This window comes from Taudactylus pleione, unplaced genomic scaffold, assembly GCF_031769625.1.
Source record: "Taudactylus pleione unplaced genomic scaffold, aTauple2 ptg000739l, whole genome shotgun sequence".
Classification (NCBI taxonomy): Eukaryota; Metazoa; Chordata; class Amphibia; order Anura; family Myobatrachidae; genus Taudactylus; species Taudactylus pleione.
In genome coordinates this window covers 1,214,062-1,238,775 of record NW_028285141.1, presented here as the reverse complement: position 1 = coordinate 1,238,775, position 24,714 = coordinate 1,214,062, and the positions used below count along the sequence as shown (strand labels likewise).

Below are 24,714 nucleotides of genomic sequence, written 5' to 3'. Positions count from 1 at the left end.
GCAATTGTTGACACTACTCTTCGCCTGTTTGCCAATTAATATTGATGAAATGTGTGCATCCACTTTACTGAGTAACAGTGATATTACTAGTTGTAATAGTAGTAAACAATATGAAAAATAGGGTAACCTAAATAAAAATGTATAATCAAAGAGACCAGATTGCTCTTACTTCTTTTTCAGCCTCTTTAAGCTCAGCTTCCTTTTCTTTCACTCTCATGACGAACATTTGTCTCATCTCTTCCTCCTTCCTCTGTAGTTCTCCAAGGAACTCATTCCTCTTGGTTTCATAAGTTTCCTGAAGGCTGGTAACAGAAAGATCAAACCTTTCACAAAATGCTTTCTTCAAAAATTTCATTGCTTCATAAGGGAGGTTGGGGTGGGACTACATTTTAAAATGCTATATTAACTTAGTAATATGTACAAATTTGACAGAGAAAGTTTCAGGACACAACATTCACTAAAATAATAAGTGTATTTGTAGACAAATTGTGGGTACACAACTAGCAAATATATCTGCATATCACTGGATCTGCAGATAGGATTGGTATGAATGACCGCGGATGAGAGGCCATCGGTCGAAATCCCGACGCCGGCAGGCGGAGACCCCAACGGAGGTGAATTAACTACCTAACCCTCCCTTCTCCCCCCACCCCTAACCCTCCTTTAGGGGTGCCTAACCTCCCCCCTTAGTACCTAACCCTAACCTTCCCCCGGGGGTGCCTAACCCTAACCCCCCTCGGGGCTATGAGGCCGCGCGGACCGTACTTGCCTCATTCGGGCCTGCTTCGTTCTGGATTCCAGCTTCTGGATTATGATAGGCGTCGGTATTTCGACGCCTATCAACAATCCCTAGCCGGCATTCTGCCATTGGGATTGTGACTGCATCCCCTACAGATATATCTGTAGATGATGGTCATTCATAAACACTGAAAGACCATCATCTTCCAGGCAGCCGCGGGACCCGCTGGCCGGAAGGCAGGCCCGTCCCCGCTGCTGCCACTGCAGACCGCCCGTACACAATTACTGATGGACAGATATGTCTGCTGATATATCTGTCCATCAGCTGTGCAGCAGAGCCAATGCGGTATGTCTGTGAACGACGTCGTTCACAGACATGTTGTGGGTACACACTGGTCGACGGGCACCAGATATATTGGACAATCAATTGATCGGCCAATATATGTCAGTGTGTACCCACTATAAAAGAAGTCACTGAATAACTTAACCCAGCTAGAGAGAGGAGAAAAGGAAGGGATAGTGAAACCTATGAAGTGCTTATCTGGAGAAAGATTACGGCTACAATGAGGCACCATAATGACATAATCCCAGACAATATAAACCACTTTCACATTCATCAGTAGAAACTAGAAAGCTTTCATCTTTTAAAAATCAAGTAAAGCCGGTTTTGGATATTAATATAGATCAAAGCCTGAGTCTTACTGAGCTACATAATAAATCTCAGATGACTGATGTCTTTGTACATAACTACTGTCTAGCATACAGTTTGTTTATAGTTTACAAATAACAGACCCTTACAATAAACACTTAGGATGGGGCTGCTCATTTTACCTCGCAACCCCCATAGCGGTGCGCTGGACAAAGGGTGATATTGCAGAGTGTAATTCTGGGCGAAGTTCGCAGCCACATATTGAGACTGTTTGGAATTGAATTGTCTCCATTTATTCTATTTCAATTATATGATCTGTGCCTCTAAATTAGATAAATTATAAATGTGTATGTACATGTATGTATATATATTATAAATGTCTCATCCTACCTACTGTTGTGCAAGCTTAGAATACCAACACACCATGCCATACAATCATCAGTGAAAGAAGAACATCTAGCTGCTTTACCAACATTGCTTACAGTTCATACTAAAACTTGTCCACCTTGAACGTGTTCGATATACCTCCCAACTGCACAGATCCTGCAGAGACCGTCTTGATTTGATAATGGGACAGATCTTACACAAAATTGCATGGCATTTCACAGACAAGCAGAGGTCTCTGGACAGATTTGGGAGGAGCTTATTTTGCTCCAAATTCACATAACTAAATGTTGAGCAGTATGCTTAGCTAAAAGTGATTTGATAAAATAAATTACATTTAAAAAATAGTTAACCCATATATTTAGGGCTTCATAATTAAAAATTTTAAAATATATTAAAACAAAACAAATGTCCTGTTCCACCTGTCAGTCACTATTTGTTGGTAATCAACTACTAATAATTTAACCCTACTTCCTCTACCCAACATGGAATCTCAAGACTCTGCTAGAGTAATCCTAGAGCTGCTTGCTTGAGTAATACAGCACTAATGTACACCACATAGGGAAGGTTCCAATGGTTTTAGGCTCTAAAGCAATAGCCAAATACAAAATTAAACCCTGCAACCTTCCTAGACCTAAGAGATAAAACAATTTGAGATGTTCATCACACGGGAAAAGTTGTGTGTGAAGTTAGGTGAGGTAATAACATACCAAAAGCTCCCTCATCTGTGCTCCCCAATCCTCCTTACCTAACTTCATCCTACATAACATTTTGGATGACATTGTCCATTACAAAGGACAAAAATATCACCCACCTGAATGGCGAATTGGGAAATTCAGTCAAGATCACGATAGCTGGACAAAGCCCTCAAATAGAGACTGTCCTGCTGAAATCTATATAGTTGGGAGTAGATGTAGTCAATTTACCGACGACCAAGATGCCAGCCGTCGGAATCCCGACGCTGAAATCCCGCCAACCGGCATCCCAAACAAAGGTAAACGGGGACAGGTTAGGTGATAGCCGCGGGAGAGGAGAGTTAGGCACCCCCCAGGGAGGGTTATGGTTAGGCTACTGGGAGGGGGGGTAGGGCTAGGCACCCCCCCTGGGTTAGGTACCAATGGGGGGGGAGGCGGGGAGTGAGGGGTAGGGTTAATATACTTCCAATCCTTTGTCAGGATTGTCAGCTTTCGGCATGCCGCTGTCGGGAAATGAACCCAACCCGGGAGGGAGGTATGGCAACACAACATTCAGAACTGTGTGCAAATGTTTTCAAAGAGCTAGCATTGTATTCACTTAACTTCTAGGTTTTACTCTGCAAACAATGCTTTAAAACTGTCCAATTTAAGTGCGTGCCTCTCTTGCTACCACACACTACAAATTGTATTCCTCAACAGCATGTTCTTACTGAAATGTGAGCTAATAAAGTATGAGTGCATGCCTCTCTTGCTACCAACCACACACTACAAAATGTATTCCTCAGCAGGCATTACTAAAAATGTGAACTATTAAAGTATAGGAGTGTGTGCATTTAAATATGCATAACAGATACAAATTCTTATTCATGTAGTAATTTTACCAGAGAAAATGTTTAACCTTATATACTATTCCCTATATGTAACTTAATAGGCAGGGCCTAGATCTCCTTTCCAAGCCTAATATGGCCAGATGGGGCCTCAGGCATGCAGGAAGTCAGTCACAAATTCCTTAAATACTTGTAAGACATCTTTGAATACTGTTGTGGTAAAACATAAAATCTGCTACTTGAGTGTAGAAGCTAATCATCCGAACTGTTGCTAGCTCAGCTGACAGGATTGTATGACAAATAGATTTACAGATTGCTTTGGATATACAACTTAGGTTTCTTGGCCTAACAAACCAATATACCAGTTTTTTCACATATTGTATAACATAAAATGTTATTTAATGTGTCACGTCCACACGAGTGTCTGGTATGCAGTGTCAGACTGGAGTGCTAAGGGTCCATATGGTAGGCATGCCAAATGTGCATAAGCTCCCCACTAGCCAGTGGAAAAGTGCACATCAGGTCAGACAGGAGGGAGCAGAAGGAATTGTTTCACAGACTGATATTTAGATGTACAAACATGAAACTGATTAATGAGCGACAGATTCATGAAGAGCTCACTCCTATCTGAGACAATGATAAATAGCACTCCTGTGAGAGGCTGCAATCTTAGTACATCATGTCTTACCTGAAGGGTTTGCTATCTGGGTCAGTGTCTTTGAAGCCCATCTCTTCCAGTTTGCAGCGCCTGTACAGCTCATAGTGACGAGCGTGCGTCTGCTCCCTTAGGTCCTCCATGTTTACTCGTATCAACATTTCTCGGAGTTTCACAAAGTCACAGTGATTCTCATTCTCAACTGAGGGACGAGAGAAACTTTATACTAAAAACGTATTCAGACTATGAAAGTACAGTGAGAGGAATATTCAGTCTTTGTCTGGAAACCTACCCTGCACAATACCCCATGGGTACTGCCTTGCTTTAGCCATTTTGTTGCCAATTTTCACTTCTTCTGTACTGCCAACAACTGCAAATGGGAGGTGTACCTAAAATTAAAAAGAAATATATAAAAATATAGATTACACTCTGCCTTAAAGTTCAGCAAGAATTTAGTTAAGTAGTTGTATGCGAAACTATTGTGACATGCATCATCACACTACCACATTAAAGGATATAGGAAAGCGCATAAATATGTACAAAATAGGCAGACCCTCCAACATGACCCATTCCATTAAGGCCCCCATACATCAGAGATTGATTGCAGCAATCGTGCAATTTGCAATCAATTGTGTATAAAAATCTTTCCCTTTTTCAATCGATTGCTAATTGCACAATTGCTGCAATCAATCTCTGATGTATGGGGGCCTTTAGGTACAAACTGCTCCGCTCCTGGACTTCCTTCTTAAATAATGATTGCTGCCATTTGTGCTGAAACACCCTTCTCATCAATTAACTAGTTCAGCACAGGTGACTGCAATCATAAATTAGTCCAGGAGCAGAGCATTTTGTACCAATTGGAACGAGTCATGTTGGAGGGTAGGAATAGGGCCTATTGTGTAATGCAATTAGACTAATAAACAGACATATCATAAAACTAAAGTTAATTTAAGAGTATAGTTAGTTACTCTATGCATATACACTGAAGTGCCAAAAGTCATGGGATAGATGCCTAGTATCATGTACGGCCACCTCTAGCCCAGCGAAGTGGAGCAACTTGACGTGGCATTGATTCCACAAGAGGATGGAAGACCTCAAGAGAGAAGTTGACCCATGCAGTCTGGGGTAGCCTCCCACAGCTCCCTCATTTGTAGGTGCAGGATCCTGTGTGCAAATGGACATCTCTACCATATCCCATAAATGCTCAACTGTGTTCATGTCAGGCAACGTGGTGGCCACAATATTAGCCTGAACTCCCCAGAATGCTCTGCGAACCAACTCTGGACAACTTGGGACCGATGACAGTGCATTATCCTGCTGGAATAGTCCATCATTGTGGTGGTACATGAAGTCCATAAAGGGCAGCAAATGGTCATGAAGCAATGCAATGCAGCGGTGGCCGGTAAATGACATGTTCAGGTGGACCAGCAGAACCAAACCATGCCACGTGAACACACCCCACACCATTATGAACCACCATCAGCCTGCACAGCGCCTTGTTGACAACTGGAGTCCATGGCCTCACCTGAACCCTACCATTACAAACAACTGGAACAGTTACTCATTAGACCACACCACATGTTGCCAGTCCTCTAGGGTCAAATTAGTGACGTCACAAGCCCAGGTGAGGCGCTGTGTCCAGTGTCATAGTGTTAACTCTGGTGGGTGTTCTTCAGTGCAGTGGGATATGGGAGCAGAACACTGCACTGAACTGCTGGATATGTGTCTGGTATCTCCTGAATTCAATGTTGATGTAATCTGAGCCTGTGTTGCTTGCCTGTTACCACAGATACTTCTGGCCAGGCACTGCTGGTCACGATCTTTAAGCACCCATGGTCAGCCAATGCGCTGTCCATGGTGGGTGGTAATGCCTTTCATGAGGTATTCCCGGTACACACGTGACACTGTAGATAGAGGAATGTTGAATGTCCGCACAACTATGAAAATGGAATGTCCCAACCGCCGGGCACCCACCATCATCCCCGTTCGAACTCCGATAATTCACATTGTCTTGCCATGAGCAGCCTAGCCGGAGTTCAAACTGACTCTCGAGATGTCAGATAACAACTGATGCAGGTCTGGGAATTTCCTAAAAGTCACAGTAAGGTGATTCCACCTACCATTACCTCTACATACTGCTATCCCATGACTTTTGACACTTAGGCCCGTATTCAATATGAGGCGAAAATTCTGGACTTTTCGCCTGCCGGACATTCCGCCTACATCGTGTGATTTTGGAGAAAACACTTTGCGCACGCGCTTTTCCCCGTATTCAATTTCAAAGGACGCGAAAACGGCACCCGGCGAAACTTAAAGCGGAAAGTCCTGTCAGATTTGGGGAAATCAGCCTGACACCCCCCAAAAGATGCCCTGACATGGGGGTTCACTATGGTACCCCACGATTTGGCTTGCTGAAGGTATTTGGTGTTTTTAAACGGGCTCAATAGCTGCTAAATAGTGTTTTTGTATAAGTGGTGCAGAATAGTATTCAGGAGTATTTTTTGCAGAAAATAACTTATCCCAGCAAATTTGGGGTACTTGAAAATGCAGGTCAGCATATTTTAAAGTTGCCAAAGTGAAGTTGGAAACATCATGAAAAATCCACCTGCCGCAAGCACCTGCAATGAAAAAACACCTAGGGCATTCTTGGGGACCCCCCCAGAGTCAAGTTCACTAGTTTTTATATTTGTCCCCCAACTTTTTTTTTCACCCCCAAATTCAAAGTGATTTTTTGGGGTGTCCTTAAGTGTTTTTTAAAATTTTTTTTACACAGTTTACCTTTGGGGGACTGTCTGAAGGCTACACGGGGGTTCCCGCAACGTTGCACCTCAATTCGGCACTTTTTTCTGCCTGCTATTCATAGGCGAAACCCTTTCAAATTGAATACAGAGTAAGATCCAAACAGGCAAAAATGACGTCATCGGCGAAAAGTTTTCACCAAAAACACACGAAAACGGCTTTTCACTCCAAATTCAATACGGGCCTTAAGTGTATATATGTGGTACTTCATGATAGGATCACTGCCTGGTCCATTATTTACTTGTAGTCAATATATGGAAACTGGAGGTGATTAGAAATTTTACTATTTAGCCCTCAAAACAGAATAATTTACTATTCTGTGGTTTGGAAGTTTAAACTCACATAAATGGCGAACTGTGGCCTCAAACCACATGTGATTTAGCTGTTTTTGAAGGAAAACCAATTTTGGTATAGGTGGGGTTGGGAACAGGACAAATAAATAAACCTGCCTAGGTCAATGCAAAATAGCAACGGCCCCCTTCTCACTTTAAAGATGGGAAACCAATAAGGAGAGGTTCCTCCTCATTGTGAATAACGAGAGAGTGTTCCTGATTGATGGCCGGTCTATAAGATTAGCAGGCTTTCTGATTTCTAACTGATATGGGCCAAGCGCTCATAGCAAGCAGTACATTTCACTTCTACTAGTTTTATTTTCTTTTGTACCAATTTATTACTTGAAATCAGGATACGAAGATGGAAAGTAAGTATTAAATCCACTAAACTTCTAAAAATGTATCACTAAACTACTTAAATTATTTATTAGTATAGGGGCTCAAATATTTATATATATATATATATATATATATATATATATATATATATATATATAATGGGTGCACCACAGATTATGTAAATAGGTATTTGGGAAAATGCATGAGTAATACCTACAGGGGGCGCTCTTTACATTTAAAAAAAATAAAAGCTACAGGGAGCTCTAATATTTAAGAAGCTATAGGGCATTTATTACACTACATGAACATTTATTAAACTTATAGGGGGGGCATACAATATATTTGTTACACTAAATGGGGCACAGATTACATTTATTAAACTAAAGGCATATCTTTGTGCACTGCACACCCTGCAATCATTAAAGGCCCCTAGATCAAGGGGGACCCCATGCCGCACACCATGCACCCAGAACAAAAACGTGTAAGCAGCAGGCCCCCCCCCATACCTGCTGACGATAACCAACTATTAAAAAGATTACCCCAAAGATTGCCACTGGCAGCAGGTATAAGGGATGGGCTGCTGCACGGCACACAGTGGGGTCTATTCTGGGTGCAGGGTGTGCGGCATGTCTCTGTCCCTAGGTGCACCCTCAGCACAAGTACTAGACCAGGACTGGTGCAAAGTAGCACTGTCTGCTTGAGTAATTCATTGAACCCTAATAAATAATGAGCAAGTGGGCTATGCAGTTTGTTTACCAGTCTCATCAAATAGGTATGCCAGTATATAAACTCAACTCTTTAGCCATAATTGTTGAAACATGCCATATACAAAACAGATTTTCCAATTTATTAATTTTCAGAAAAAAATAAATAGATTCGTAATTCACATGAGCCAAACATATGAAGAGTAAAAATGAGGAAAGAACAGATATTAATTAAGAATTGTTGAATGAATTCTACAGTTTTGTAGTATGCAACTTTCTGGCGATATAAAAACTATGGGGGGGGGGGGGGGGGGGGAGAATATAAATAACCCGTGCCGGGCGGGGAAACGCTATGCAATTAACTGTTTAATACATGTAAACTGCTAAATCAACCCCCAATAAGGTCTTTTTCTCACAAGCTTTTCCTTGCAGCTCCTGAACCTGTGATTAAAAGTCCAACTTTGGAAAATCACGCGCAAGGTTAACCCAGCTGATTGAATTCCTCCCTATATATTTTTTGATAACAGTACTAATCGGGTCCAATTAGCATATAATTTAGATGTAGCGATATTGTGTAGTGTGTGGGCAGTCCCGATAATCTGACCTCATTTCCTCCAATATTTTTTGCTTATGCCATCATCCTTGTTAGAGTACATATGCAAATATATGGTGATGAAAGATCGATGCGCCAGAAAATGGCAGGTTTTAACAAAAAAATGCTTAGTGTGTAGCACTGATGTCCGGAGCTCGTTCTAGTATGTAGCCATCTTTAGAATCTATTCTATATCAGTGTTGGACTTCTAATTCATGTGTAAATTACAGTTTTAGTGGTAGCTCCATTAACCTATTTGTGGTTTTACCTGTGGGTATTGGCAACACCCCTAATTTGATACAGGCCACAATCCCAAAAGGGGCGCTGGGTGTGTATTTATTTCTTGTTAGACCTTTTTTTTACAAAGCAATATTTCATCTGTGCAGTCGTGGGATTTGTTTCTTTTGTTTGTTTATATTTTTAAAAAGATAGATGACAGGTGGTATCATCCATAAAAAATGGTATCTACTAATACATTTTAAGGGGTTTGTTTCAATCAGCTACAAATTATTCGCGGCTGTGAGTGAAAGCGGCTGCATTCTGCACTTACGTTACATCTGGACTAGCAGAATTTTGTTCGCTGCCCCATAGAACTGCGTATGAAAATCCAGAAGTCTGGGGTAAGATTGGACTGCGAGGGGTACAAGTTACAGTGTCGTTGAGGCTTTTCCACACCATTACAGCAGCAAGTCCCCTTGTGTCTAATTGAATTGACCCCCAAGTCATTGAAAAACAGTACAACCTCTGGAGATGACGACGTTACTGGGACCAGTATTTGCAAGTTTTCTTTGAAAAAGTTAACAGACTGTAAAATTACACAGAATCATGAGTAATCACCGCTAAATATAAGTCAGCAAAACTTACACTCATTGTCGCATTGATTTCTGCAACTGTCTCTTCGTCTGTTGGAAACTGGTAGATCTGAACTCCGTTGCTGACCAGCTCGCTCATAATCTTACTTTTGAATTTGTGCAGCTCGTTTTTGGCAATAGTGTCTGCTTTAGCAATGATCGGGATGATATTCACCTAAAGTATAAATACAGTTACATATAAGGATGGACACCTCACACTGAATGCATGAAGTAATCACTTCTGTTAAACTGATTCAAAGCTCCCATAAGAAAACTAAATGTAAGCAGGTGCCAGGAAGAGCAAGACTGTGAAACTGTAATATAGTAGCAATATGGAGCAGTCCGCTATGCTTAAACTGGGTAACTTTTCTTTGCTTTTTTAGCCTACTGGACTAGGACAGATCAAGATAAGTAAATGAAGGTAGTAACCATTAACTACTACAGGAAGAGGGCAAGATAACAGATTACTAAATATAATTTATTACTAAAGGGGCACAGATATTTATTATTTGACAGGGGTTATACAGTTTTATTAAACTATAGACGTTCTAATCTCCTTTTTATTTATTTTTTCCACCTGGTATCCACTGGCCAGGGGTATCGGGACAGGGCCAAAGCTACTTCGCCCAGGCATCTTTAGATTCTGGAATGGCAGCTATTCTCCATAAACTTGAAGGCTTTGAAATCACTGGGTTTTAACTTCCCAAACCGCTGAATAATAAATCCAGCGGCTTGAGGAGCATAATTGGCAGGAAGTGCAGCGCTTTCAAAACTTGCCGGGGAAACCAGCATTTGATAAATGTATCCGTTACAGTTTACAGCAGGCCTCAGCCTATACTTGGAAGCCTCTTGCTTCTTACAAGCACATTCCAGATTAGAACAGGGCCTGTAAGTAAGACCAAAAAACTAAACACAAAAATGTAACAAAAATAATGCAAAAGCTACCTGGTTCCTTAGAAACAGAACTTCAAAAAGGCAGATATGCTTGTGTTAATGATATCTGTGTGGCTGATAATTCAGTGCGAGACCTTTTAATTTTTCCTGTAGAGGCCATGCTAACCCTTTGTCAATATTTGTATCATAAACTGGGACTTGGCCGACTATGGGGTTTATTCATGGAGCAGAGAAAAGCCCCGTTTTATGGTAAACAGGGTTTTTCTCTATTTGGTGCTATTCACAGAGTATGTTACCATGCACAAGTAAAATACTGCTACAGCGGCACCCCTGCTCTGTGGATGAATCGCATCACCATACTTTAGTACAGCGAGTGTGATTCATAAAAGAACAGAAAGCTCAGCATTCGGTTCTTCTGCAGTGTACAGATTATACCATTTCAGGATGACGTAATCTGTGCTGCGAAACGTAAAGAGCGGGGAAGTTGAATACTTCCTAAGCTCTCTGTCTGACAACCGGTGCTGGCTCTGCCTCCTGCTTCCCAGCGTTCTTTGCAGCAGGTCTGATGTAACCTGCTGCTCTCAGACGCATGTGCAATGGGAAGCAGACATACTGTAATGGACATCTGATTTGTCTGTCTTCTCACTGCTTCCAGGGATCGCAGAGGGGGAAGTTACCGCAGGAAAACGCCAGACAGGTAAGTGTACATGAACGGCTACAAAACATTACTATATATCGCATCAATGTGATGCGATATATAGTGGTATTTTTCAGTAGCCAGTTCATGTTCTACATGAATTGACCTCTAACGATTGGTAAGTACATACACACTTCCAAATCATTCTGGCAATGTGTCTGCGCGGTCATCATAATTGGACCCGCCCAGTTGAGATGTCAATCACAGCGGGGTCCCTGCAGCAAGTGTACAAGCGGTTGGCAGGTCGCCCGTACACACAGCCAGACATGCAGATATAGCTCTTCTAAATACAGAGGATTGTCCTGCACAGAAAAGTAATAGAGAATTCTTTATTCAAAAACGTCTGATCCCTCTATTACAATGTGCTTTTGTAATATTATTTATGGTATGTATAATCGTTCATTTTATGCGCTAGCTGTGAGGTGTGGTGCCACCAAACTCATTAAACCATTGTTACATACAAAAAGGTGAATAAAGTGAGAATGATGTGAATTAAAAATAATGTCCGCTCTATCTGTAATCTTTTTTTCTTTAAACTCTTATATTGGAACTTCCACGATGACGTTGTTCACCGACATATCCGTTCTGCTGTGCAGCTGAAAGATACAGTATATCGGTCATCTGCTGGTGTTTACGGGCGACCTGCCGATTGCTTGTAGAAATGCTGCGGGGACTCAGCGGTGACTAACTGCTTTACTGGGCGGGCAGGCAATTGGTAAGTGTACATGGCATTTACACCTAGTTTGTACCCAGCTGACACATCAAGTAGAAGAACTCCAACAGGATGCATGGTGATGTCATTTATATAAAAGCAGGAAACTAGTATCTATCTCACTTATCCGTCCTAGAAGCAAGTTTTATGTAGTGTCACTGGTCTTAAAATAACTGTCCTGTAGGAAGGTTCATAGAGATAAGACATTTGCAGTCACCAAAGGGGAAGATCAAAATAGTATATTACTTGAGAGGGTTCTTATTGTTACACAGCTCATATAATTAACTCCCATCTCATTATCTATGTTATAAACTAGGGGATTAAGAGAAAACAATGAATAGTAGCAGCATGATGGTAGGGAGCAGAAAAACGCTCTCTCTTCCCAATATATTTACTTAACATATAGAAACTTAAGCATATAACAAAATATAAGCACAACACCACATTGTTCACTGAGTACTATGTAGCCTTGCCATTCTTTCATATGTTTCCATCCTTCCTCTCCTGTATTGTGCTGTGGTTATCAATTATTTAGGTCGCGTTAGTGTTTTCTGCTGAGCTCTACCATACTGGATTATAATTAAGAGGTGCCACATCATTTAAAAGGAGATGTTTCACCATAAACACATTTAGACAATTACATGGCAACACTCTAGAGAACAATCTTCTGGGCTCTATTTACTACAATCCGCATATTGAATGCGGATTGTAGTGTGATATTACCGAGTGAATTCGCATTGCGAATTCAGGCAATATCACAGGGATTTACTATAAATCCCTTGCAGGGACAGAGCTTGCGATAAAGCTCTGTCCCTGCGGATCCCATCCGCACTCTAGTCGCGGTATTTTCTGAAAAAATACCGCGACTAAGAGCCCGCGCATGCGCCGACCGACCACCGCTACTACCCCGCCCCCGGCGCTAAGCCCCGCCCCCCGCGATCGCGGACCCCCGCGACCCCCCTCCCTTCATTACACTTACCTGCATCCTCCTGGCCTCCGGTGATCTTCTCCGGGCTTCCCGATCAGGTGATCTCCCATACTGCACTGGGACCCGATCACCTGATGACCGGGCCCCAGTGCACTGTGGGAGACCAGCTGACCGGAGAGGAGCCATCACCGGAGGCCCGATCACCGGTCCCTGGAATCAGGTAAGGAAAAAAAAAAATGTTTAATTTTTTTTTCTTTTTTTTTTACAGTAATCAGCTTGCGGTCTACTTAGACCACATAGCTGATTACTGGTACCGGCTCCCGCCTCTGCTCTCTCCGTTAGAGCAGAGTGGGAGCCCGGTAACCGAGGGAGACCCTGGATAACGCCACCTCCAGGTGGCGTTATTATCACAGGGCTTCCCCCGGTATTTTTTTACAATTTATTTTTAGTAGCTTGCACACAGATCACATTTCCCATTACAATTATGGGAAATGCGATCTGCTTTACTAAAAATAAGTGATACTGGGGGTTGGAGTAGAATTTTACTAATTCTACTCCAATTGCCCTGTAATAACTACAGGTGAAACTAAAATAATGTGAAAAGGGTGTGAAAACACCCTTTTTCACTTTATTTTAGTAAAAATAATGTTAATAAATAGAGCCCATGTCATATTAGTAAAGATGGTTATTTATCAGTATTGCATCTGATCAAGTCTAGTTCTGCTGGCTGTATGTCAGGCACTGAGCAATACAGTCTAATGAAGAGCACTGTCTTATTGAAGCGGTCATCTTCTATTCTGATTTCAACACAAAGTTAAGACAAAAAACATAAGAAACTTATGCAGGCATCATTGTCTTGGGGAGAGGGGGGGGTGTTTGATCCCAAAATTTGAAACAACACTGATCTAATCAAAACACAGCAGGGTTTTAACATCAGTTACAAGTTAAATTTCTGGGTGAAACCTGCAGAGAAGCAGAAGCTTGAAAGAGCTGATGCTTAGTAAATTTACCACCTGGAGTCCAAATTCCTCCATCACAAAATTCTAGGGTATGTGAGCACACTTCTGTGCAGCTCAGTACAGGCCTGCAGGTGGCAGGAAAGATCAGTAGGAGACAAATAATTGTCTATCCAAGGGTAATGGGTGACCACAACAGAGACTCAGCAGGGGCTGAGACAGAGGGATCAGAGGGAGGCCAGTGGTTGTTTGGCAGGAAACAGAAAGAGGCCTGAGAAGAGTATGTCATACAGAAAAGAGCATCTGTAGCAAAAGAAAATTGAGATAATAGCCGAGAAGTGAACCTCAGCTAATGTGGTAAGAGACCTAATTGCCCATCAGATAGCGAGCGGTGACGCAGCCATATATAGAGTACAGTGCATTGAATGGGTGCAAGATTTCATTAGTTTAGACAGAAATGGACCTGGAAAAGCACTGACTGTTTATAATTTTTTGAGCTAAAGTAACAACCTCTCAAACTAGTATTGTGGACTTGTCATCCACCGGGTCGCTAAGAGTTGCAGGTTTGTTTTGTTTCCTTCTGTTTTCCTCCACCTTCCCATCTCTGCACACCCCCCTCCCTCCCTGTCTCTGTTATCTCCTATTTCTGTCCCTATTCCACCCCCACCGTCTCCTTCATCTGTCCTCGTTCCCTGCCTGACGTCATCTCTGTCTTCCTTCCCAAATCTGTCCCCCTTCCTGTCTCTTCCATTTCTGTCCCCTTCCCCATCTGTTTGTAACCTCTGTCCTCCTCCCAACATTTGTACCTCTTATCTGTCCCCCTTCCAGTTTCTCTCCCCTCCCCCATTTGTCTGTCACCTCTGTCCTCCTCCCAACATCCCACATCTGTATCTCTCATCTGTCCCCCTTCCCGTCAGTCTTTCTCCACCCCCTCTCCATGTCCTCCTCCCCATCTGCCTGTCATCTGTGTACTCCTCCCTATATCCCACATCTGTCTCACTTTGTTTCCCCAACCCATCTGTCTGTCTGTCTCCTCTCCCACATCTGTCTCCACTCCTCTGTCTGTCTGTCTCTCTCTTATCTGTCCCCTTCCATATTTCTCTTACAGCTGCTGTCCCAGTTTACCTTTCTCCTTCATCTGTCCTCCCACGTATCCATCTGGGTCTCTCATCTCTGTCTCACCTCTCCCATCAGCATCTCATCTCTTGTCTCTCTCTCATCTGCCTCTTGCTCACAAGTGCCCCCTCGTGTCTCTCTCATCCCTGCCACCCCAAAGGAGGGTACAGACCTTCACATACATAATGCACTGGTGGATGAAGGGAGACTGTGTCTGCACCTCCATTCAGCTTTCACGGTTACATCCTTTAGTGCATGTGAGCATATTTTTTTCTTTATCAATTTTCCTTGCAGCCCATGTGATAATCAAGTGTTTTCATTAACATATGGATTACTACTACATATGCCTGCACTACTATGCTGCAGCTTTTCTTCCATTAACTCACCATTCGGTGGTAGAAAATCAATTAATGTTCTTCTAAATTACTTGATTGTTTTATCTCTCTCTTTATCTATCTAAAATTCAGCAACATATTAGGTCAATGGTTCCCAAACGGTGTGACGCGGCTCCCTGGGGTGCCGCAGCAGCCCAATGAGGCCGCCCAGTGTATTTTTTTATTTTGTGCACAGGGAGGGGTTTGGGAGCACAGCGAGAGGGAGTTGGTTTTGATGAGCAGGGGGTGGGGGGGGGGTGGTAGCATGCAGGAGCGGGACGGTCAGTAGAATGCAACAGTCAGTGACTCGCGAGGCTGCCTGTTGCTAAATGGGATCCTATAATACAAAATGGGCAAAGGGAGAGGCATGGAAGGGGGCAAAGGGTCAGGGTTATGAATACTTTATAATTTTTTCAAGGCACCCCTAAGCCAAAATGAGACCCTAAGAGTGCCTTCGAACTGAAAAAGTTTGAGAACCACTGTATTAGGCAGCTCTGTACAAAAAATTCACATTAGTTAGGCTGTAGTTCCACTCATTTCCATTAGATGATATTTCACTGTACTGCTCTTAAAAGCAACAGAACTATCAATTTTAATTAAAGTACAATACAGGGGTAGGCAACAAGTGACACTCCAGCTGTTGTAGGGCAGGGCATGTTGGGATGTATAGTTCAACAGCAGCTGGAGTGCCACAGGTTGCCTATCCCTGGTATAATACAAAAAAAATAAAATAATAATAATAATAATTCTTTACATACCTTATAATGGCTATATTATAGCAATCCAGACAAGGATTATCAATTGAATTTAGAAAATGGTGACCTGTGGTTTAAGAACGGATAGCACAAGATTTCCTACTGTATCTCCATACCTCGCATTTTTAATAAATAAAATAAATCATGTAAGCATCAGAAGAAAAAAAAAAAAGTATGCAAAGACACCAGCCCGTGTGCTGGACAAATATCGCCAAGTACCTTACTGTCAAGCTTCTTCATTGTGACCAGGTCAAGAGACTTCAGGGAATGGCCAGTGGGAGCTATGAAATATAGGCAGGCGTGAATCCTGGAGTCATGGTAGTTAAAAAGTGATCTTCTAATTTTCAGCTCTTCTTGGAGATAGGATTCAAACTGTGCATCAATGTACTCTACAATAGGTCGGTAGCTAAAATGAAACATATTACAAGTGGATTTAAACAGCTTTGATTCCCTTAATTTGTATTATTTATGATACCGTTTAAGTTAAACAAATTAAATGTTGAGAAACACAATGAGCAAAGTTATTGCAGAAAATCACAACTGTACAGTCTGACGTATACAATTCAGGATGGGTAAAAACCAAAATCTACCAGTATAGCAGGACACTATCGTATTGGAATAACATTTAATAAAAATGTAGTAGGCAAAGGGTGGATTGTATGATCTGAGGCTATAAATTCACATAAAACAGAAGCTAATTTGACGTTGTACAATATGTTTGGGTAGCTCTGGGCTCAAGGCTATATACCTACCTATCCATAATCCAACACTCACGTTCATTATCCTGGTATATTACTGTTATAGTATTATACTTCAGATAGATAATTTGATGCTTTATAGCAGAGGTTTACAAACTCCGCCATTAAGTTCACGATTTAAGGATGCCCATGCTTGAGCACAGGTGACTAAATTAGTACTTCATTCAATTTGATTTAATCATCTGGACTCAAGTATAGGCATCCTTAAAACCTGGACTGTAATGGCGGAGTATGGGAATCTCTTCTTCATAGGAAGAATTTCATCTTAATGAACTTAAATACGAGAAACCTGTGTGATAACAAGCAATCAAACAAACTCAATCAGCTTTACAGAAAATATTTTCCACATGAATGTGCACCAATAGGTTAAAAAAAATAATAATTCAGCAAAACCACAGAGCTAAATTTAACAAAAAAAAAGTAATAGGTCACATTGGAAAGCTATGAAATATTTGCCTTTTCCTGTCCAGACTTCCTTATGGTCTCTTTATTTCAACAGACAGAGACCCATGGGAGAGGACAGTGAAAGCTCAGCCTTTGATTGATGCAGCTTACTGTGATTATTTTGCCCATACATGGAAACAGCAGGGAGATAAGGGGTCAGCGAAGGCCAGAACTTGTTTAATGCACTAATAGAGAGTAATATTTCTGTGGTCTTTGATTAGTTGTGTTAGCTGGAAATTGGAATTAAGATGGCCACACATCTAAAGATTATCTGTCCAACCAACCAACCAACTAGTTGATTGGTTGGAATGAAAATCTGGTAACGTATGGAAGTAACTGATGATCAGCAATTTGCTCCTAAATGCCAGAAAACAGATGAAAATGGACGTCAGACAAGTTTGTTAAATGTTTGATCTAAACAATTTGTTCAAACTACAGTTTTTGTTCTTTTCCGGCGTTTGGGAGCAAATTGCTGATTGTCATTTGCTTTCATACCTTACCAGATTTTCATTCCAACCAATGAACTAGTTGGATGGTTGGACAGATAATCTTTGGATGTGTGGCCAGCTTTAGGGTCAGCATGACAGAAATATTGAGACAACGATAAACATATATACTGTATGTTAAAAGGCCACTAGTCTGAATATTATCTCCAGATTTTGAGGGACATTCCAGATTTCTGTTGGCTGAAAGAGGTGAGGCCCATACACTGTCTCATTGTGGAGGTCCTTGCAATAAAGCTTTGAGTTATGCTAAACCAGTAAATCAAATTGTTTAAGATCTTCACTTCAGTCATGTGTTTTCAAAGTTGGGTCAATACAGAGTCTGAGGCAATTGCACAACGACATTGAATGCATGGAACTAAGGACCTCATTCAGAGCCGGTCGCACAGAGCATGCAGTCGGTCTGAATGAGGGGAGGACCTCCTTTGCGGTGGTAAGGCTGTGGGTTAACACCCACAGCCTTACGACCGCATAAGGTGATGGTCGAGATGGTCAGGACCATCGGAGCTTACGACGAGACCCTAGGGTAGGGTCTCCATTGTCGTAAGCCCCGGAGAGCTTTCGGCTCTGTCTGCCACCCCCCGGCCCGCCTTCCAAACGGGGCGAGCTGTCAATCAACATCGACAGCTCACCCCCTTTGGATCCAGACCCGCTACGACCGGCGCTGTCGGTCATAGCGGGTCTCACGCATGCTCTGTGGGGGGCCATGGACCCGGTCCGAGCGCATCGGCGCTAACGACTGGGTCTGAATGACCCCCTAAATGTAAATGTGTGTAAAAATCTGCATGAGCCCTTGTATGGGAATCAGAATCGATTCCCGTCAGCGCCTGGCCGACAAAAGTTCCCGGCAGCGGAAGCCCGACAGTGCTGGAAATCCCGATCGTCGCTAAGGTAAGTATAAACTAACCTAACCCCTTAACCCCAATCCTCCTTAGGGGTGCCTAACCCTAACCTCCCCCCCAAGTGCCTAACCCTAATCCCCCCCCTTCCCCACTGCCTAAACCTAAGTCCTAACCCTAGCCCTCCCTCCCCCTAGCCTAACCCTAGGGGGGATGCCTAACCCTAAGTCCCCCCCGGGTGCCCTAAACCTAACCCCCCCTGCGGCTGTCCGCTCACGGCGCCCAGCATCCCTTCGATCGGGATGCCAGGCGCCGGTCTCCTACATCTAAACGCCCGGCATTTCACCCTCGCCGGGATATGACAGTCGGGAAGCCGGCTGTGGGTATTAAGGCAGCCGGTTTCCCGATTGTATACCCTGGTATGTGCTCTTGTTGAGTGCAAGCTATGTACCGATTACCAGTTTGCAGATTACTTCAGTAGGAACAAGGGCAGGAAGTAATATGTGCCATAGTGGTTGAATGTGATTGAATCTGACCACCTACAGTGTGTGTAAAGGCCCCTACACACTAGACGATTTTGTTAACGATTTTGCAGATTCCGGTACATTGGAACAACAAATCGTTAAAATCATCCAGTGTGTATGCACTATATTGTGCATTGCGCACTCCCATGGGGTCGTCAGCTGCATCGTCTGATCTTTTGTACATGCAGTCAAATAAGGCGATGCGGCTGACGATCCTATGCGGCGGGTGCTGGCATATTGGGAGGTTGGATCGTCACATCGACGTGTGTGGGATGTAGTTATGTGACCGGCGGCCTCACAATACCGACTGCTGAATGCCGGCAAAGGATTCATGATAGGCGTCGAAATCCAGAGGCCTATCATAATCCCAACGCCGGAGTCCAGGACGACGCGTGGCCGAACGAGGCAAGTACAGGCAGCGCGTCCTCTTAGCCGCGGGGGGAATTGGGGGGGGGAGGTTAGGTTTAGGGCTGTTAGCTGGGTTAGTGTTAGGTTTGGGGGGGGTTAGTATTAGGCACCCCTAGGGGGAGGGGTAGGGTTAGGCACCCCCGGGGGGAGGCACTGGGGGGGTGAAAGGGGAGGTTAGGATTAGGCACCACTAAGGGAGGGCTAGGGTTGGGGGACAAGGGAGGTTAGAGTACTTACCTGCCTCTGTCGGGATCTCCATCCTGTCGGGCAGCCGCTGTCAGGATTTGAACAGCCGCCGGCATTTCAATCCCATTCCGACTTGTGTAACCAGCTTTAGACCAAACTGGAAGATGATGAGGTCACTGGCAATCAGCCAGCATTACCCATATTTAATTTTTATTCTAACGTCTTGGTGCAGATACCGCAGGACACCTTCAGAGATATAGTGGAGTCCAGGCATGAAAAGGTCAGAGGTGATTTGGTGGCACGAGGACGACCTACACAATATTAGGCAAATGGCTGATAAATGTATATAGCTTGGACTAAAAACAGCATTACAACTATTTTTATGCAATATTGTACGGCTCATTTTTTCATATTTGTCACTTTTCTTAACTTTGAGGCACCTCTGACCTCAACTAGCTAATCAATAGAATTGCATTCTTGCTATCCATGTACAGTCATTGTGCTCATAAAATTTTTTACAATATTGATAAAGAAGAAATAGAAAACAATGAATCCATCACCAAGAATTGTGCTCTGTGAACGGTATAACATCACGCAGAAATTCGTTTTTCTTTATTTGATTAATAAAAGTCATACTCCTATTGAAATATAAGAAATCTATGGTGAATTAAAACCTGTTTGAGATTTTACTAATTAGGTAAAACCCGGTAAGAGCTCTGATAGGACCACATAGGTCCAGTGAGACTGTCACACTGCATGATTCAATCTGCAGACTATCACTTTCTCCACGCTGAATTTACACGTATGTGCTTCTTACGTGTGAGGAACTAGAAATTTAATTTGATTACCTGATTATTATTCAGGGCTCCACTTTTCAGTCATTACATGGACGCTGAGCTGTGTCAGGCTGCTTTTCATCATTAAGTTAACTTTTATTCATACAAGGCGCATGGATGTTTTTCCAAACTGAGCACAGGATTGTTGCTATAATTATATTGTAGCAACATGTTTCAAGTACTCCTGCTATTGCTACAATTTATACTAATCATCAGATAACATTGAATATTCCTTTTATCGAACATCAACTAGCAGTCTTTATGTCACAGCTTCTCACTTGTTCATACATTGTTTTTAACCATTGTTGTTTCTTTTTTGTGCATTTTTATTCTATTTTTAGTAGGGATTAACCTTTTATTTATCATTGCATATTACCATCATATTTAAATAAAAAAATGTATCTGACAGCGCTCCCAGTTCCTTCTTTACATGTGGGAAAATCTACACCTAGAGTAAAATATATTACATAGGAATTCCGTGATCATTTACATGATGAATGAACATTAATGCAAAGACATCAGAAGTCACCATTTATACAGATATTATATACAGGTGTTTACACCTATAGCAGCATCACTTATGTATTAAAGAGAGGTTATTCACAGAAGTATACATTTCTGTTTAGGATGTGCCCTCAAAATCCCTGGAGAATACATACCACCCACAAGCAATACAGACCATTGTGCGTCAAAACATGGGCTAGTCACTCCTATATCAGGACTGTTGATGTGCATGCAGAACCTCATGGGACAAACCACGTCTGTTCTAAACACATGCATGTTATAAAACAGTAATGTGCACCTTCTCACTCACAGTATACTTACCTATCATCTTTATTTATTTGGTCCCCAAATCCTACGGTATCAACTATGGTTAGCTTCAGACGCACATTACTCTCCTGAAGTTCGTAGCTTCTTGCTTTTAACCGCACACCAGGCTCACTGTGAGAAACTGGTTCACTTTCAAACTTTGTGTTGAATATAGTGTCCATTAAAGTTGACTTGCCAATGCCAGTTTCACCTGAATATAAACAGACAAACAAATGTAAACACTAAACCTATATAATGGGAATAGAAGCATATAGCTGTGCCTTTATACACTGTGGCTTCAGTTGTGCCAAATAGCCCCTCATGGCGCACCAGGTCCCAAGTGTCTTTCGCTCAAAAACGGCACCTTATTTGCATAAATAAATCTGGGAGTGACAAAGCGACATTGCTAGATTGGAAAAGTGAATGTTGAACCATCCAAGATAGTTCAACAAAAGTTCCCTTTGTGGCGCAGTCTTGAAAATATGTAAATTGCCTTATAATTCCCCCTCCCCCATTACATTGCTAGATTGCACTGATCAATTTGATATACGTCAGTGTGTGGCCAAGTCAGAGTAAAAACGGCTCTGCTGCAAGTGGCCGCAGCATTTTCTCATGACTAGTTTCATTGTGCTGTATCTGCGACTTATGTATGTGTGTAAAACCAATTCCTGTTCTGTTAATGTCACGGCCTAGCGACTGTCGTACACAGAGTGTCTTTTTGCTGCATCTGCGATGCGTACAATGCAAAATGTAAGGAAAAGTACTGTACACTACCCCTCTCAGAGTCTCAGTCACGCCTGACATCTCGCGCCATATGGCGTATAGACGCTAGGTGTATAAGGACACGTCTGTATTTAGCTACGATTTTCTTCCTTTTCACCAGAAAGCACTATCCAGAGTGGAGCGTCTGGTCTCCTTGTGACATTCTGCCGTTTTAGCACACAAACATAATTACATTCAAACTCCCAGTGTCAAGATAGGCCCATCAATACTCTTTGCTGCAGGTAAGTCAGGTTCAGTTTTCAAAGCATAATAATTTCTTTAGAGCCCTGCACCCCAAGGCAGAGAAATTGGGCCTAGTATTCAGGTAAGTATTTTTAAAGCCACTTTAGAATGTCATATCAAGAGATCTTAACACACGTATCCTCCATGGCTCAATAAAAGTGCAACTTGGCTCCTAGATCTGTTTAACTTGCCCGTGAATTCAATATGTCCATTGCTAGAAATATTAAGACAATGTCCTCGGAATGAGCAGGTGCTGGTACATCACACATATGCGGAAGATTAGCAATGTTATTCTATGAGGACTGCTAAGACTGTAATCATAATAATCAAAGATCTCCATGCCATAATAGCAGGAAGGCTCACATTAAAATAAACCTTTCCCTAGTTACCACTTCTTGCATTTGAACACATCTAACAAATGAACAAGCAGTAAAAGTGTCCCATAGGTATACTTAAAAGAGAACGTTACCATTCATGGCCACACAGCGTAAACTTGTAAATGAATCATTCACAACCACACAGCCATCTGGGATTTTAAACATCATAAACCTGCCTATCAATAAATATGATATACATGCTACAATGCACCTACTAATACAATAACAAGCAATCGTACTTAAATGAAAGAAGTCAGATATTACAGACAGGAATTAACATGCACAGGTACACAACTGCTAAAATAAAGCTACGGTATACCATCCATCTGAAATATGGATAACTCAAAAATCATTTAGAAAAGAACTCTGTACTAAACAATATCCTCACTACCCACATTACCGCACCTGAACTCCTGAGTACAGTGACATGTTTAGAGCGCATCAATGGATTCCAGAATGGTCTATTGACTACATTTTTAACTTCCATTTTATTGCATAAGGACACGTGAAAATCAGACAAAGACTGCATGAAAAATAAGCATATTCCGCACGGTCATTACCATCGCTAGGTCTGGATGCTGGCACATTGTTTTTTACTGCATTATTTGGGTGAGTTTTACCAGTCACATAAAGATCTGCACTCAATATAAATTTTGGGATCACGGGTTTAAAAGAATATGCTCCTTAGTTGTATAGGCACCATAACAATGAAGTAGCCTAAGGCTACAACTAACTGAAGTGTAACCACCTGTTTGTAAAATACAGGTCTCAAACAGAATACACACTGCTATGTTGTTCTACTACTAGAACAAACATCTGTACATTCAGTAATAGCATTATCACACGGTCTATGATGCATTCTAGACATGAGCGGGTTCGGATTAGTTCGGCTTTTCCCGCCAAGTTCCCGGGATTGTGATTGTTCCCGCCGCTCATCTCTAGCATTTACACACTCGGGTGTACTGGGGCAATGCACATATGCTACCGATGACTAATGCATAAGTGGCAGTGAGGTACTGTTAGCCCGTATGTGGTCATCTTCCAACTGGCTAAAGAAAAAGACAAAACAAACAAAAAAACATGCAATTAGCAACCCTATTTGTAATGAAGCCCCTTAATTACTGGGAGAGGTATTAAAAAAAAATTACAGCAAAGTAAAAACTTCTTTACTACTTGCTCTGCATTTTAGTTACTAATGTTAACACTGATAAGTAATGCATAGTTTAAATGAAAATATTACTAATGTATTACTTACACTTTTGTTTGTTTCTGTTACAACTCTATTTAGAACACATAAGCGGCTAAAACTTCTGCCTTAATGATATATATTTAATAACATTTCTTGCAGACCTACTATTTTATGTGTGTGTAATACTTTTTTTGTTTTGAGTCCAGGTTAAATAAGTGTACACACCACAACGGCTTTCTCTCAATTACACATGCGTGTTAATAACGTACATATTAAAAAGGTATCCATGAACTGGCTTCAGATGCTATTACGAACACATAGCCACTACCACATAAATCTCTACAACGCAGTGTGAATCATGTCTCATCCCACATCTCTTACGTTAGTAGAAAGATCATGTGACAGTTCCAGCACCACCAGATGGAAACTGGAAGAGCCTGTCAGCCAGATGCAGTTTAGTCTATTATAAACATATTTTCAACTTACAAATTGCAGTACAAACATATGTAACCAAAACAAATTTTTATCATTCCAACAAAGTTATTTTTCTGAAAGTGGCTATGCTGAAACATATGGTTACATGTCCACGGAATAAAACACTGTACAAATAAAATGGCATAAAAGTAACTGTGTAAGCGGATAGCTAAAATGTCATGATCAATTATTATAAAAAAAAATTAACTTTTCAATTTACAAGGTAAGCCAATTTCTTTAATAAGCCAAAAGTCTGACTTTTTAAGATCAAATACAGCAGTGTCTCAATTTCATTCATTATAAGCGCACTTGGACACATCCCCAGGTCAACAAAGAAATGCCCTCTGAAGACTGGAGCAATGCC

At 41.9% G+C, this 24,714-nt stretch overlaps 1 protein-coding gene across 3 annotated transcripts in view; it reads right to left on the bottom strand.

The window, feature by feature from the left end:
* The window catches only part of SEPTIN11 (septin 11), a 112,104-nt gene that overhangs the window by 26,259 nt on the left and 61,131 nt on the right, over nt 1-24,714 (bottom strand). For all 3 annotated transcript variants that reach the window (XM_088457138.1, XM_088457139.1, XM_088457137.1), the window contains exons 3-8: nt 21,321-21,516; nt 16,217-16,403; nt 9,579-9,740; nt 4,241-4,337; nt 3,982-4,150; nt 170-302 (exon numbers count right to left, since the gene is read on the bottom strand). In XM_088457138.1, the coding sequence (XP_088313264.1) occupies nt 170-302; nt 3,982-4,150; nt 4,241-4,337; nt 9,579-9,740; nt 16,217-16,403; nt 21,321-21,516 (944 nt within the window). The remainder of the gene's footprint in view (nt 1-169; nt 303-3,981; nt 4,151-4,240; nt 4,338-9,578; nt 9,741-16,216; nt 16,404-21,320; nt 21,517-24,714) is intronic.